This window comes from Malus domestica, chromosome 04 (assembly GCF_042453785.1).
Source record: "Malus domestica chromosome 04, GDT2T_hap1".
NCBI lineage: Eukaryota > Viridiplantae > Streptophyta > Magnoliopsida > Rosales > Rosaceae > Malus > Malus domestica.
This window is the reverse complement of record NC_091664.1, coordinates 4,626,849-4,640,970: the sequence shown is the minus strand read 5'-3', so window position 1 is coordinate 4,640,970 and position 14,122 is coordinate 4,626,849. Positions and strand designations below refer to the sequence as shown.

The 14,122-nt window shown below is 36.0% G+C and overlaps 1 protein-coding gene and 1 pseudogene across 5 annotated transcripts; one reads left to right on the top strand and one right to left on the bottom strand.

The window, feature by feature from the left end:
- Positions 1 to 363: 363 nt before the first annotated feature.
- LOC103432725 (replication factor C subunit 3-like) lies at positions 364 to 5,974 on the bottom strand (annotated as a pseudogene).
- A 959-nt stretch (positions 5,975 to 6,933) lies between these two features.
- On the top strand, positions 6,934 to 13,920 carry LOC103432724 (uncharacterized). 5 transcript variants are annotated; one of them, XM_070820434.1, is made up of 8 exons: positions 7,128 to 7,225; positions 7,330 to 7,388; positions 7,732 to 7,870; positions 8,878 to 9,957; positions 11,251 to 11,288; positions 11,370 to 11,467; positions 12,947 to 13,024; positions 13,708 to 13,920. In XM_070820434.1, exons 3-7 carry the CDS (start codon positions 7,736 to 7,738, stop codon positions 12,955 to 12,957), a joined length of 1,362 nt encoding a protein of 453 aa, XP_070676535.1. In that variant the 5' UTR covers positions 7,128 to 7,225; positions 7,330 to 7,388; positions 7,732 to 7,735; the 3' UTR covers positions 12,958 to 13,024; positions 13,708 to 13,920. The 5 variants fall into 5 exon arrangements, with proteins under 5 accessions (XP_070676533.1, XP_070676535.1, XP_070676532.1 ...); XM_070820431.1 differs by having other exon boundaries at positions 11,370 to 11,574; XM_029100901.2 differs by having other exon boundaries at positions 7,147 to 7,225; positions 7,648 to 7,870; positions 11,370 to 11,574.
- Positions 13,921 to 14,122: the final 202 nt, after the last annotated feature.

Sequence of the window (14,122 nt, the reverse complement as noted above, 5' to 3'; positions counted from 1 at the left end):
CTTATGATAGGATATGAACCAAGGGGCCCAAATTGTAACAGTTGTTGGTGAAGGAGAAGGTCCCAAAGTGGGAGTGGGCGTGGAGGCAAGAAACTCCCAAGCGGCAACATTGGCCTTCCTTGCTGTAGTGAATGCAGACGGGGATTGTGTTCAAAAACACATTGACATCTGGTTTTCCAGATCCCCCAGCAAACGAAGAAGACCACCGTAAGGAGACGGGATTGAGCCGTATTATCCCCGGCCGCCACTTTTGAGAGATTCAACATCCACTGATCGAAAGTAGAAAAAGAATGGATATCAATCCGATAATTTAGTGAAGAGGAGAACCAGACCGCCTGGGTCCATGGGCAAACGAATAACAAATGTTACGCCGATAAACAGAGACTTTTTTATTTTCCAAAACAATCTTTCAGGAAAATGCAGCATAAACAAGTTGAAAGTTTTTCTCAATAGGAGGATGCCAAACTAACTATTCTACAAACTCAAAGAGAAAAACAGGGAAAAAAAAAATGAAACCATCTTACACGATGCTGACAATGCACGTCATCCATAACATCAACTGACATGATAACCACCGTACTGTGTGCACAATTCATTGCCATCAAGTTGAACAAATACATTGCAGGTCGATGGGAAACCATGCTAGTGCAGTGTTCAGCCAAACGCTTCAACGAGGAAAGCCTTATAGATGCTCATGAACTTCGCCACGAATGCTGGCAAAATAAGATTGAGAGGAACTCCATTAGAGGCAATGCCAGCTCAATAGGCAACTTCATTTTGTCTAATGTGTCATTCAAGAGTACAAGCCCCCACAAACATAGAGAAATGTATGTGCACGCGTGTGTGAGAAAGGGAGAGAGAGATCATCATATGCTATAATCTATCAAAACTACCTTGATTCTGACAGTTGTAACAGAAAACGGAATTGATATTATATAACATGTAACCAATGTCGTTATAACTGCTTGAAGGGCATATGCTAAAGGGGAAGCTGTAATTACTAACCTAAATGAATCCTGATGACCAGAAAAGTTACTCTGCGGGGAAAATATTGTAAAGTAGTTTCACTTGCAGATTTTGAACACCTCGCGACAAACCCGGAAATTTCGCGCGCTATGAAAACACTATTTAAAACACTGATATATATATATATATAACCAACCACAACCTAGCTCCCAATACCATACAATAACATCAAATGACGACCAGAAGAATCCACCAATTATACTACACTATAATAGAATCAACCATAGATCATGGATACCCTAACTGCATTGTCTTCTCGGGATTTTATCATTTACCATAATATGTGAAGCGGGTGGGGAAGATTTTAAAAAATGAAGGAAAATGACTATTACGACATTATGATATGAAATACCAAATGTGTAAAACTTTATTAACTTGTGGACCAATGTGATGGTGTCAGCATGCTAAGCATAACTTTTGTGGTCGTGGTATGCTAATGTTTATTTGCAGCACAATAGATGCAAGCTCATAATAAGCAGAGATGGTCAAAATATATACAACTTGATGTAACCACATTGTGCAAAAGGAACTCAAGTCGGAACCAAGGGTATGGAAAATGATTATACTTACGCAATACGAAGCCAATGGCAGACCTCATGCTTCAGTTCTGCATCCAATTTCTTCAATAACTCATAAAGCAGCCTCTGAGATAACAGAAGATATAACTTTCAAATTAAATTGAGCAAAAACTGTAGAAACGAAAAGAAAGATACACTAGACGATTATTCTGTAGGATTAAATGAGCTCATAAAATTTTTACCACACTCAATAATCCCTAAAACAAATAAGGTAGGGCAACAAATTATAGAAAACAATAATAAAGGAAAATAATTGTACCTTCAAGATGATCTCTGGAGGAATACAATTTAAAAGTAGCTCATACAGCTTCTGCCGCACCTGATAAAGCCTTAAGCAAACAGAATAATTTTTTATCAGAAAAACTTTAGGAAGTAGTAGAAGATCCGAATGAGAAGCCAGGAATCACCATTCATGCTTCAAAAATCGTGCATACAGCTACAAAAATAGAAGGAAAAACTTCAGACTTCAGACATCCCATTATGAATTAAATACAGAATCTTCTAACAAAATAACAAAAATGAAATTTTCAAATCCTTTCATATTAGATAATTGCATTACACTAAACAAGGGGCTGGTCTCCATTTTCATGCAATTACAAAATCTCCCTTGGTGGGAATATAAAGCCTTTTTTAATAATCATGACCTTAGATTCAAAATATACAACTCTTTCACATAATCTAGATGACAGACCGAAAAATTTGACAAAATATCATGGGAGGTTAGACACAGAACTGGATGGCTGAATTATGTTTTACAAGATTAATCCAAAAGACAATGAACTTCAGGATGCATAAAAATTATGTCACATCTGGCTACGTGGACTCTATTCTGCTTCAATTCCAGAAAGAGAAACCACAAAGGCCAATGAGACTGACAATCATCCAATGGCAGATTAACCATCAATGAAATGTTGCAAAGGAGGGGAAGATGGATTATGAATGATTTATGCATACATGCATCAAGATATCACAAAAGGTAAGGCATGTGATAAGAAGTTATTTTGTTTATCAAAAGAGTATTCCAAGAATAGTGCATCCAAGGTTGTACAGTAAGATACAAGAAAAAGTTTAAAGGCAAAGTATAGCATTCGCAAGCAACAAAGAATAATAAAGTAACTCTGACACGAACTCACTGAATTTACACGATGATCTTCATTCATAAACCAAAGTCCAACTACTAGAAGATGCCAAAAATGCTTGTCATAAAAATCTCACTACAAGGAAAGTAAATAAGTGACATGCATACCGTAAATCTGTGGGCATCCACAGTGGGAGATCCAAGAATTAGAATAAGGAACATGAAAGGTGGCATGCTCTTAAAATGGCGTAGCAAAGAGGGTTCTAAGGTCCAATACCTAATTCGGAAAATGCTACATGATGATGGACATCCTATGGATCTTGCATAAAAAGCTATTATTTGAGCTGCCAATGATTTTATTTATTTTTCATTAGAGCAAGAAACCTAGAGAGTTTGAGCCAATCCACAGTGGCTTTCTTTTTCCTCTCTTCCTTTAGATAAATAATAAACAAAAAAATATGAAAAAAGTGTGAAATTGGCTATTTGAAGCAACCCAATTAATGAAACATCTACATAAGTTCAATTGGATATGTTGTTGTGAAAGAAATATGATGAATGAAAATAAAATTAATGGGGGCAGCCTCTACTAGACAAATAGGCCAGCCAATGGCTTTCCACATTTTACAGTGTTTTCTTGAGTTCAATTTGACCATTGAACTAGAACAATTTCAAACTACAGACAAAATGCTGCAATAGATGTCAATATTGTAAGAGCCAAACCTTTTTGGGCTCTGCTCCTTCATTATATCAGAGGCGATTTCAGAAACATATTCCTCCCAGTCCATTGGGTACTTGTTAAGGGATACCTACAACCACATGAAAAGTACACAGAAGACCATAGCCATCAGAACCTGTGCTATTCCTGCAAGGCGAATAGAAAGAAAATAACTGCTTCACACAACTGATGACCAATTAGAACTCTGGCACTTAACTGTTGAACAAGACAAGTTTCTAATGACAATATAGCTCTCCTTAAGCTCCTATTTGATTTTTCAGCTATACGAGCAGCGAATCCAGAAGGAAGTTGCAGCGCTTCCTTCTTTCCAATGAACTCCAATACCTTAACAATCTGGCACAAAAGGTTCGACATGAAATCATCAAATGAGACCTAAATTGACAGTGGAAGTCAACATACTTTATGATATCAAATTCTACAAGTTGTATGCTAGCAAATTTAACCTGGTCTTCTGTTGGCGCATTTATTCGCACATTTAGACACTGAGACCAGATTGCTTCAGTAACCCTTGAAGAACTGTTACAGCATAGTATTAGCTGGCAATAAGCACTATATTTCTCCATAGTTCTTCGAAGAGAATGCTGCGCTTCTCTTGAAAGCTTGTCAACTTCATTCAGCACTAAGACTGGCATTGCAAAGAGGACATGTTATCAGTAGATTCAAGACACAAATCGTAAAGACTAAAACGCCCAATTTGTTAATCATCCAACTGCATTTTCCTTGTTTTCTTAGTTTTTTAGAATGGGGACAAGAGAGAAAGATTCAATGCCTATTGCAAAGAACTGTGAAAAGGATGAGAAAACAAAATAAAAAAAACTATAAGATGAAAAGCAAATTATTCTAAAGAAATATTGCATCCTGTTCAAGTGAATGTACAAAAGAAATACTTCCAAACGTATACATTGGATAAGTGTATATTCATAAAAATTTGGATATTAGTTAAACTTACTTTTGTATCCTTTTTTCCCTTTTGTGTCAATGGGCCTATTTTTAACCATTTCTTTAATTATCTCTTGGACAATACATCTGTCCTGAAAGCCTGCATCACTGGGGTTCAGTTCAATATGGTTTGTGCTTGACATTGTAGTCAGCTCTATATCAATGGTCCTACTCCCAGCCTATAATAAATCATAGGAAAAAAAAAATATAGTTAAAATGGAATACAAGAAAAATCAAATGAAGCAAGTGAAGGATTTAATCAAATACCGGTTATAAGGAGATAAAAAACAATAGAACAATAGTTTTAGGTTGAACAAGGAGATATTCAAAGGAAAATAATCTTTCATAAATCTGGAAATAAGGTGAGCGTTAAAAGATTTATAAATTGGTTAATGTACTATGCTCAACAAAGGTTGGAGACGTCAGTGTCCTTCTGCCATATCATGTAAGAGATTTAAAATATATCCTAAAGCTCCAATCTTTGGAGGTTTTTTCTATAAAAATAAAAGTAAGCACCTAATTTCATTTCAAGAAGCTAACAAATAGAGGTAAGAAAAACCAATCCATGCCTTCTGAACAAGGAAATGAGAAATGAATCATAAAGAGGAGAAAGTTGAATTTGAATGCATAATTAATTAATTATTCAGATATGCAATCGGAATTTAACACAGCTTTTCACCTAAATGACAGATAAGCAATAATTTTTACAGAAGTTGCAACAATGATCAATCCCATCAATCAAAAGAAGGTGAAGCTTACATCAACTTTCCATGTCCTATTTTCCACCTTCACCTGCCAACCACAATCACAAAATTTCTCAAACGCCAACAAACAAAATTTCAAATAGAAGAAAACATCATTCTTCTTCCATAAAATGCCCGTTTAATTATGGTGATAGATTTACGTATATGATAGAACTTTAAGTGGGGTACTTTATCAACTAAAGAGCTATTCCACTCCTTACAAGCAAACAGTAGTTTCTATGTGTTGGCTTAAACGGACGAACTGCTCATTACTGGAACCGCAAAGACAAAAAAGATGCAAACTTTTCGGATTGTGATTGACTTGTAAGGAGGAATCCATCCTTGCATGTTTAAGAGCTAAGCATTTTTTTCATCTAATTCTTTTCGTTATAGCTCTGTAATCCATTTTCTACCAAAACAAACCATATAAAGGTGGAAAGAAGTCCCAAAAGAAAAAGATCAATAATTTGAATCCCAAACGGTCAAAACAAATAAACGGGAAAATGTATGAGAAAATTGGGACCTTATCGGCGCTGGGACCGAAAACCTGACGGAGGAGGGCGATGATGAGGGTTTTCTTGCCGGAGCCGGAAGGGCCATAAAAAAGCAAATGGGGGCAATCTTGCTCTGCAACCTGCACAAGAAGAAGTTAGGGTTATGAAATGGTAGAAATTGGGAATTGAAATCGACGAGGGAGGGGTAGAGTTGCACGAGTTTCTTGAGGTTTTGGGCGATGTCTTGGTGGACAATTGCCTGGTCTAGGGTTTTGGGTCGGTACTTGTCTACCCACAGCACCATCTTCTTCAGTCTTCACTGCCGTCACTTGGAGAAATCAGGCAAGGACAAAGTAAGAAAATCACCGGAGGACAAAAGTGGCGCGAAATTCCACTCTCTGTGTGGGGCCTAATCTGGGGCATCTATTTTATTATAGCCGTTGGATTCATCCGACGGCAAATACAGTGTAGATTAATCGTTTTATTATATTAAAGGTTCCTCAACTAATTTGGAGAATTTAATTGAAGTAATAGCTTTTTAACTAAAAATTCATCACCATTTGGTCCCTTAATTCTTTAAAACGTGCAGCTATACTCATTTTCATCAATTTCGTTAGAATTTTCATCAAAATGAGTCACGTGTCACACATGTGATGCTAAATAAATGGGGAAATATGGAAAACGAAATGAGAAAAATTGTAGCAATGATCCTTCAACTTTATTCCAATTGAAGGAATAGTCCCTCAACTTTGGCCTAATTGGAGCAATGATCTCTCAACTTTAATCCAATTGTAGCAATGGTAATTCCAATCCAACATGATTCATTTTAACGGAATTTTGACTGAGTTGACGAAAAAGACTATAACTATGCGTTTTGATGAATTAAGGGACCAATGATTATGAATTTTTATTTAAATGATCATCGCTCTAATTGCATTAAAGTTAAGGAATCATTTCTACAATTTTTTGAAGAACAATATTTAGCTACTCAAAGATGAAGAAACTCCTACTCAAAATTCTTAATATTTTAATCACATAACTTTGTACTTATGATCAGAACCGTTCATACTATAAATCACACTGTAAAGATCATTTATGCAAAAAAAATAAATTAAAACTAAAGTCGTTTAATCAATCTATTATAGCAAATACATAAATGGTTCGTAATGCTTTTATCAATATCTATCATTTGTTTTTAAACAGTTTGATGACTAAACGACTATAGTTTTAATTGATTTTTTGCAGATACGATCTTTATAAGGTGATTTATAATATGAACGGTTATAATTATAAACACAAAATTGTATAAATTTGACAACGAACAATTTTAGGAAATTTTGAGCAAGAGTTTGTAGTCATATTTGAGTAATCATGTATTGTTGTTTTTGAAAGGATAAATAGTAGCTTAATTGTAATTTCCAAGGACAAAACCAAAGATTGACCGAAAGTCAACAAGGTGAAATTTTCCAGCGTTAGGCGCGGGAGAAAGAGAATAAGACAGAGAGTGGGTCAGGTGAACCTTTTTTTCAAACAAAAGGTGCATCCAGAGAGAGAGAGTCAGAGAGAGAGAGAGAGAGAGAGTCAGAGAGGGCGGGAGGAGGTCGATCTGAAGCGGAAGAAAATCTTTGCCGGTGAAAACTAAATCACTTGCTATGCTCTGTTTGTGGTGCCAAAATCATATCTAGAGTTGCGGGCCTCTGATTTACAGTGGTTGCTCTGAAACTGTTGTTTACAGAATCACCAGGAAGTTAAAGTGACGGAGCTGAAAAGGAGCTACAGAGGGGCTAATCTTCTGTAAGGGATTCAAATTTTGTTAGTTTATGTTCAAATTAGGGCTTAATTTTGCTAATTAGAGTTGCATTTGGGTTAATTAGCATTACAAAAGCACAAATAGGGTTAAAATTTTAGAGCTTTCTTCTTCCGAAGTTTTTCGATTTCAGCTTGTTGGAAGTGGCACAATTATTTCGGATGTTTAGTTAATTTTATCGATTTTTCGTCCTTGTTTCGAGTTTAATCATTTCTTCATTTTAGTTTTTGTACTCATTTTTGCTAGGACTGCTCAAGAATCTGGAATTGATTGAAACCCTAATGATGTGCCCTTAAACGAGATCATTGTTCTTACAATTTTCTGATGTAGATTGATGGCGAACAATGGGAATGAGGATTTTTATTACAACCTCTCAAGGAAAGAGCTTCAAACATTGTGCAAAAGATATGGCTTGCCTGCAAATAAATCGCACTCGGATTTGGCAATGTCTCTGATTGCTTACTTACAGGTACATTTTTCAGGCTAATGATATCCTACTATCATTCGATTTAAGAATACGTTATGGACTATAACATTTTCATGATGTCCTCCCATTTCTCATGGGAATGCTCCTATTTCTCGATAATTAATGAGGTGGGAGCTTGAGCTGGCCAATCATGGTGCTTATGAAGCTTGGCGAACAATTTGCTTCAAATGGGAATTTACAAACCGTTAAATGCAGTTTACAGGGTTAACTGAAAGCAAAAAATAATGCGACGTTTCAATTCTCATCATTTTTTTTAGAGACATAAATCGGAACACTTTCCAACTGTACCCATGTTTTTATGCTTATTGTTGGATCTGTTATTATTTGTAGTCTCTCCTTGTATAGTCCATGTTTCAGCTAATTGTGAGTGCTGCATGAATGGAGTGCTCCAGTATTTTCACATCACACTTACAAAAGATGACATTCAAAGATTTTAGCCTACTCAAATTTCACATAAGCATACGAAAGATGACAGAAAACTTGGACTCTTAAGCCACCTCCAGTCATGGAGGGCTAAACGTAGCCCTTGGCTATGTTTCTGCCCTCCAAAAATTAATATTTTAGAGACTACTTACTTTAGGGCTAAATTTTTCCATCTCCAACCATGCAGGGCTATATTTTATACCCTTCATATTTTATTACTTTTTGGGGCCAAACTTAGCCTGCCCTGGGGTTCCATGTTGCCTGCCCTGGGGCCAAACTTAGCCTAATTCCCTTTAGCCCTATGGTTGGAGACTGATTTTGTCAATTTTAGGGCTAAATGTACAAAAGCCCTCACTGCTCTCACCCATATCTAAACCAATTCTTCTATTTAGAAGAGTGAGATCAATGTTATCAAAACAACCAACAATATCTGCTTTGAAAAATCGATCGTGGCCTATAGCCCTTGGCTGGAGATGGCCTTAGGGCTTGGACTTGATTATATGATAAATATCTTGAATTTCAAAGGATTGAATGATTTCTCAGGAAATTCTTCTTATGTCTTACAGGAGGGTTTTGGTGGTCCAATGTATAATCTCTGGGGGAATTTTTATGCTCAATGCAATGGGAATGGTCTTAGCCATAACGAGTACCCAAGAAAATACTCAGTTGACGATTCTTTGGGTTTGGCAAGAGATAGAACCATGGAAAATGTGCCTGAAACTGAAAGTAGGGAGATAAATTTCAGTGCATACCCTGCTCAAACTGCTGTTGATTGTTCCGTGGAAACTCCTACACAAGTTCCTTCCTCTTCTTTTGAGTTTCATGTTAGGTCAGAAGAGGGGATTAATCTTTATGTTGACTTCAATTCGAGCCTATCTGAGTGGACCAAGAGGTTCAAAAGTGAGGTTTGCACATGTCAAAATGTGCACAGAAACAAGTCTATGAGTCTTTATGAGGACCTTGGGTGCATTGGAAAAGGTGATAAAGAAAAGAGAAGTTCCTTCATACAGAACATAAATTATGGGTACATTGAAGATAAAGAACCGACAAAAAGTGACAATGTGGGCCTTGATCATTCTGTTAAACTAGCTGAAACTTCAGTAACCTCAGCAGTAAGATCGTGCAACATGGCTGCAGACGTGTCAGAGCATTTGGTGGAAGATCAAGCACTTGTCTCATCTAAACTTGACTCGGCTCCACTGAAGCAGATAATTTCTGGTGCTCATTCCTTTGCTATAGATGGCTCTTTAATCAAGCTTGATTCAAATGTCCTTAATAATTTCCAGAAGTCCATCTGTGCTCCTGCTGTCAACTCGTTATCAAAAGGTCAATTAAGTCCTGTCATAATGGAGCATCAAAATTCAAACCTCAATAATTGTCTGAATCCAACCCTGCAGAATAATTATAGCCCTGTCAACCTTAGTGTGGTATATCCTGGATGCTCAGCTAGTGCTTCTATAGAGATGCAGTCATCAGAGGTTGTGAGGTGCTCCAAAGACATATCATGTTCACCTTGTGGAAATGGAGGATTGGTGGGTCTGTTCGTACAAAAGGACAATTTAGAAACAGAACTTGGAATAATCAGCTCATGTGAGCAGGTTCCTGATCTGCTGGGGAACTACGTGCCAAAATCTGCTGAAGCGTGGGTATGGTCCTGTTTCCACCATCTGTCACATGATTGCGGGTGTACTGAAAAAATAATGCATGGTCATATTTATTGATACCATAGACTTCTACATTTTGTTTTTTTATTGATGTTGTAGTAAAATGTTTGTGATTCTTTTTAGATGTTTATGTACTTTACTGTTGTTTTCGTTTTATTTGTTCTTTGTTTTCAAAATTCTCACATTGCGGTGAAGTTCAAGATAAACTACAGTAGATTATAAAGTTGTACGTATGTACTGGACCCCTATACTTCAAATTGAATATTGTGTTGAGGGTAAAAAAGAAAGATAGTATCCTTATGCTTTAACTTAACTGATAAAAGAGTATGTTGTGGTTACCTAAGAGTGTTTAGTCTAATGGTCAGGCCCTTGGTTTGTTACCAAGAGGTCTGGGGTTCGACACCTCTCAAGGTACCCACCTAGCAATTGCTAGAGTTTCTTGCCTACCAAATGTTGTGGGGTCAGGCGGGTGGCCTAGTGAGTAGTCGGGTCAAAGACCCGGAGACACTAGTTTCAAAAAAAAAAAAAAAAAAAAAAAAAAAAAAGAGTATGTTGTGGTTGGAGATTCTTTGTGTTTGGATGGCACATAAAGTTATTACCTCTTCAAGATTTCTATTTATACAACAGATTTTATTTATTTCATGCCCTCTGCTGTTTTACTGCAATTTTTTTCCTACTGTGAGGAACAAATTGAATGTTTATTCAAGATTTGTTATTTGTATTTTCTATCTGATGATGGCAATGGACTGCATGTATGGTTTTGTTCTGCCATATATTGATGTCTTTTTCTATATGAATAATTGAATATCATGAAATGCCAGCATTTTCCATATTTTGATGGTTTTTAATATTAATTTGCAATCCTCTGTGCTAATAGTTTTTTCTTTTCAACTGTAGAGACATTTGCTTAAATTAAAACAATTTGGTTGTTGATTGGCAATCTAACTCTCTGTTCAGTTTTATTTGACATGAACAGTTAATAAAATTTCTAAGAATCCAAAGTTTGTTTTATCTCTTGCATATCCTCTTTTTGTTCTATTTAAATATATTGCTTCCGCATAATGCACACGTGGAAAACAAAATCATTAGGTAACCATGGTTTTGATGATTAAAATAATTTCTTTCAAAGATTAAACAACAAAGTCTTATTTCTGCTCCTTGTATTCTAGTGTAGGTGTTTGCTTGCATGAACACGGATGAATGTATACGGGTTTGTTTTGTGCTCATAAATTTCAGTCACGTTATAGATTTGGAATAACATACTACCTTTTTCAGGAGAGGAACAACATCACAAATGGGAGGGATAGTCCAGAGTAAGCTCTCTTTAAACCAAAAGTTCTTGTTAATTATAATATACAACTGTCTTAGCTTCTATACCTTGTCCCACCTTGCAGATGCTCACAGTTAACCAGTTCAGTTGAGAAGAACAGTTTCTGTTACGATAATTTGGAATCTAATGAAGAACTTTCCAGAAAGAGGAAACATATAGAAGGTGAACTTCAAAGTGGCTATGGTAATCCGGATGCAAAGAATTTAACAAGTAGGAAGCATATTACTAGGAAAGTCCTTCCTAGAAGATCCGTGCGGCTGATCTCTAAGGTTTTCTGAAGTATCTTTTAACCATGTGATTGATAGTGGTGTTCTGATACCATGATAGGTTTTTGAATTCATTTTTTTGGCGTGAGTACGGATATAAAATCATTTATATTAGGTGATATAGCCGTTATGTGATCACAGAAAGTTTAGAACGATTAAAAATGCCTTTGAATTTGTATTATTTAGCCTCCTAGGAGCATTTTTCTTCACTATACACTTTTACTTTTATTTGAAACATGATGCACCTTTCTTTTTGCTTGTTTTTTAACATTTGGGAAGGCCTCTTCTTTGTGTAATTTTTTTTTCTGATAACGTTCTTATTATCAAAGAAAATCTTATTCTAATCACATAATGAATGATTTCATCCACTTGCTTTCGGAATGCTTCTTACTATCTAAACAAAGTTAGGTTTTGATGTATTACACATGAAATGATGCACAAACTCCTGACTTGTGCATTAACTTTCTAATTTTTGCCCATTTGCGCACATATAGTTGTTAATGGCCTTTTGCAAATGCAATCACCAAACAGAGAAAAAAGGAGAGAACTTTGACTTCCTAGCTTTATCATGCTTTGCCATACGAGGTCAATTTTGATTCTTAAATTAGCCTAGCAAAAGGAAAGGTTTCATGCCATTTAATGCCCCATGCCTTAAGAAATCTGGGACATTCTTATTGTGCAACTGATTTAGGGCTTCACATTTTGCATGATATTCTTGGCTCAAATGTAGCTTAAAAACCTGGGCGGCTATGTATCCAATCTAGGGCTTCACAATTTGTTGTATGATCCTCCAGTTAACCTGGGCGGCTATATAGCCGACCCCACTTAGTGGGAAAAGGCTTTGTTGTTGTTGTTGTATCCTCCGGTTAACGTCCTATGCCTTAAGAAAACTTAGTACAAGGCTTAGTATTTGGGTCTATCAATTTTAACCCTTGAATTTAGTGATATAACTTTTGCTTGTTAATTCTTAAACTAGCATTCTGCATTTATTGAAATTTTTTTCTCACCTTTTTATTGTCCTTTTCATTCTTCTCCTTCCACCTTTTTTTTTTCGGATTTGATTTTTCGCCTTCCGCTTTGAAGAGTCTTCAATGTGTGTCAATTTTACTGGGAAATCGGTATGATTCATATCCAAGATGAAATATGATGACCTGGAAAATTCTGTATATCTCTATTATTGACACAAATTCGAGCCAGAAGTTTACCAATTCATTGGCACACTAATAAATTCATCCACATGGGATGTTAGACTTGTTGAGCACTCTCTCTCTTCTACACCCCATTGTTTGGATAATCAGTATCTTGAGTAATCCACATCGTATGTGTAGTATAATTATCATTGTACATTCGTTAACTGTCTGCCTTTCTGATCCAGTGAGCTCGTGAAGTGCATATGGCCCAAGGGTTGAAGCATCGATAGCGTATACCATTGTTCCAAATGAGAATGAATATGGTAAGATTGGAGCATTACATGATCTCTGTTTAGAAAAACATAAGGTGTTTCTAGATCTCATAATGCAGTGAGCCTCTCTTTTGTTTTATTTTTAGCGCGGTTCACACACACACAAACATGCATACAGATGTACATACATAATGCATAAATAAAGTTCCTAGTTTACAGGGTACCGATTTGACTCCCCATCAAAAGGGATACACGTTTATAAGGTCTACACACACACGTACATACATAGAAGTTTTATGCGTGCTATATGGAACGATTTTAACTTCCTCATTGCATTTGAGTTGGTCAATTAAAGTGGCAATTAGGTGATTCTGAACTTAACCTGCCACAATCCAAGAAGTTCGGTGGCTAGTTATGGGGTGCCATTATAAGAATTATAGAGAAATATCATTCTTCACTTTTCTTTTCATGCATATTATATGATGCAGAGACTTCACCTCTTAAATGGATGGTCTAGAACGTGGCGGAAGAAATTCAATATCCATGACATTTTCAAATTTGTACTCCCGCCTATCCGTTGAATGTCTAGTACAAACTCATTATTTTATTCTGCTGCATGAACCTCGAGAGAATGGCTTGTAACTTTGATTTGATGATGAGATACTTGCCAAAATCGATATGTTAGAAAAATTGAAAGGTATGTTTATATTATTGGTAATGTCGGTATGCTGCAGGTGGTTGTATTTTCAGGAGCATTGGCAACATATTAAAGCTAAGGGATAGTTCTTCAAGGTGTTGGGTGATCACAAAGCATATAACAAAGTCTGTACATATCAACACGGGGTAATTCATATTATTTTGTTTCTGTATCATTTATGGGTACTCATTTTTGTTAAAAGCTGTTACATATGTATATTTATTGGGGTTAATTTCCGTTTATTCTGTTATCTTTATCCATGTTTTCATGATCATTTATATGCATATTGCACATGAATATTGTGGACCAAACATGTGTTCATTGTCTTAGTCTTGCTTAGCCTTCTTTGTTTGAGACGAGTCGATGAATATGTAAGAACTGAGAATTAAAATGCAATTAAATTTCAGTTGGTTTTTATTTTCTAATTTAAAACTTGGGGTTAAATTATATTA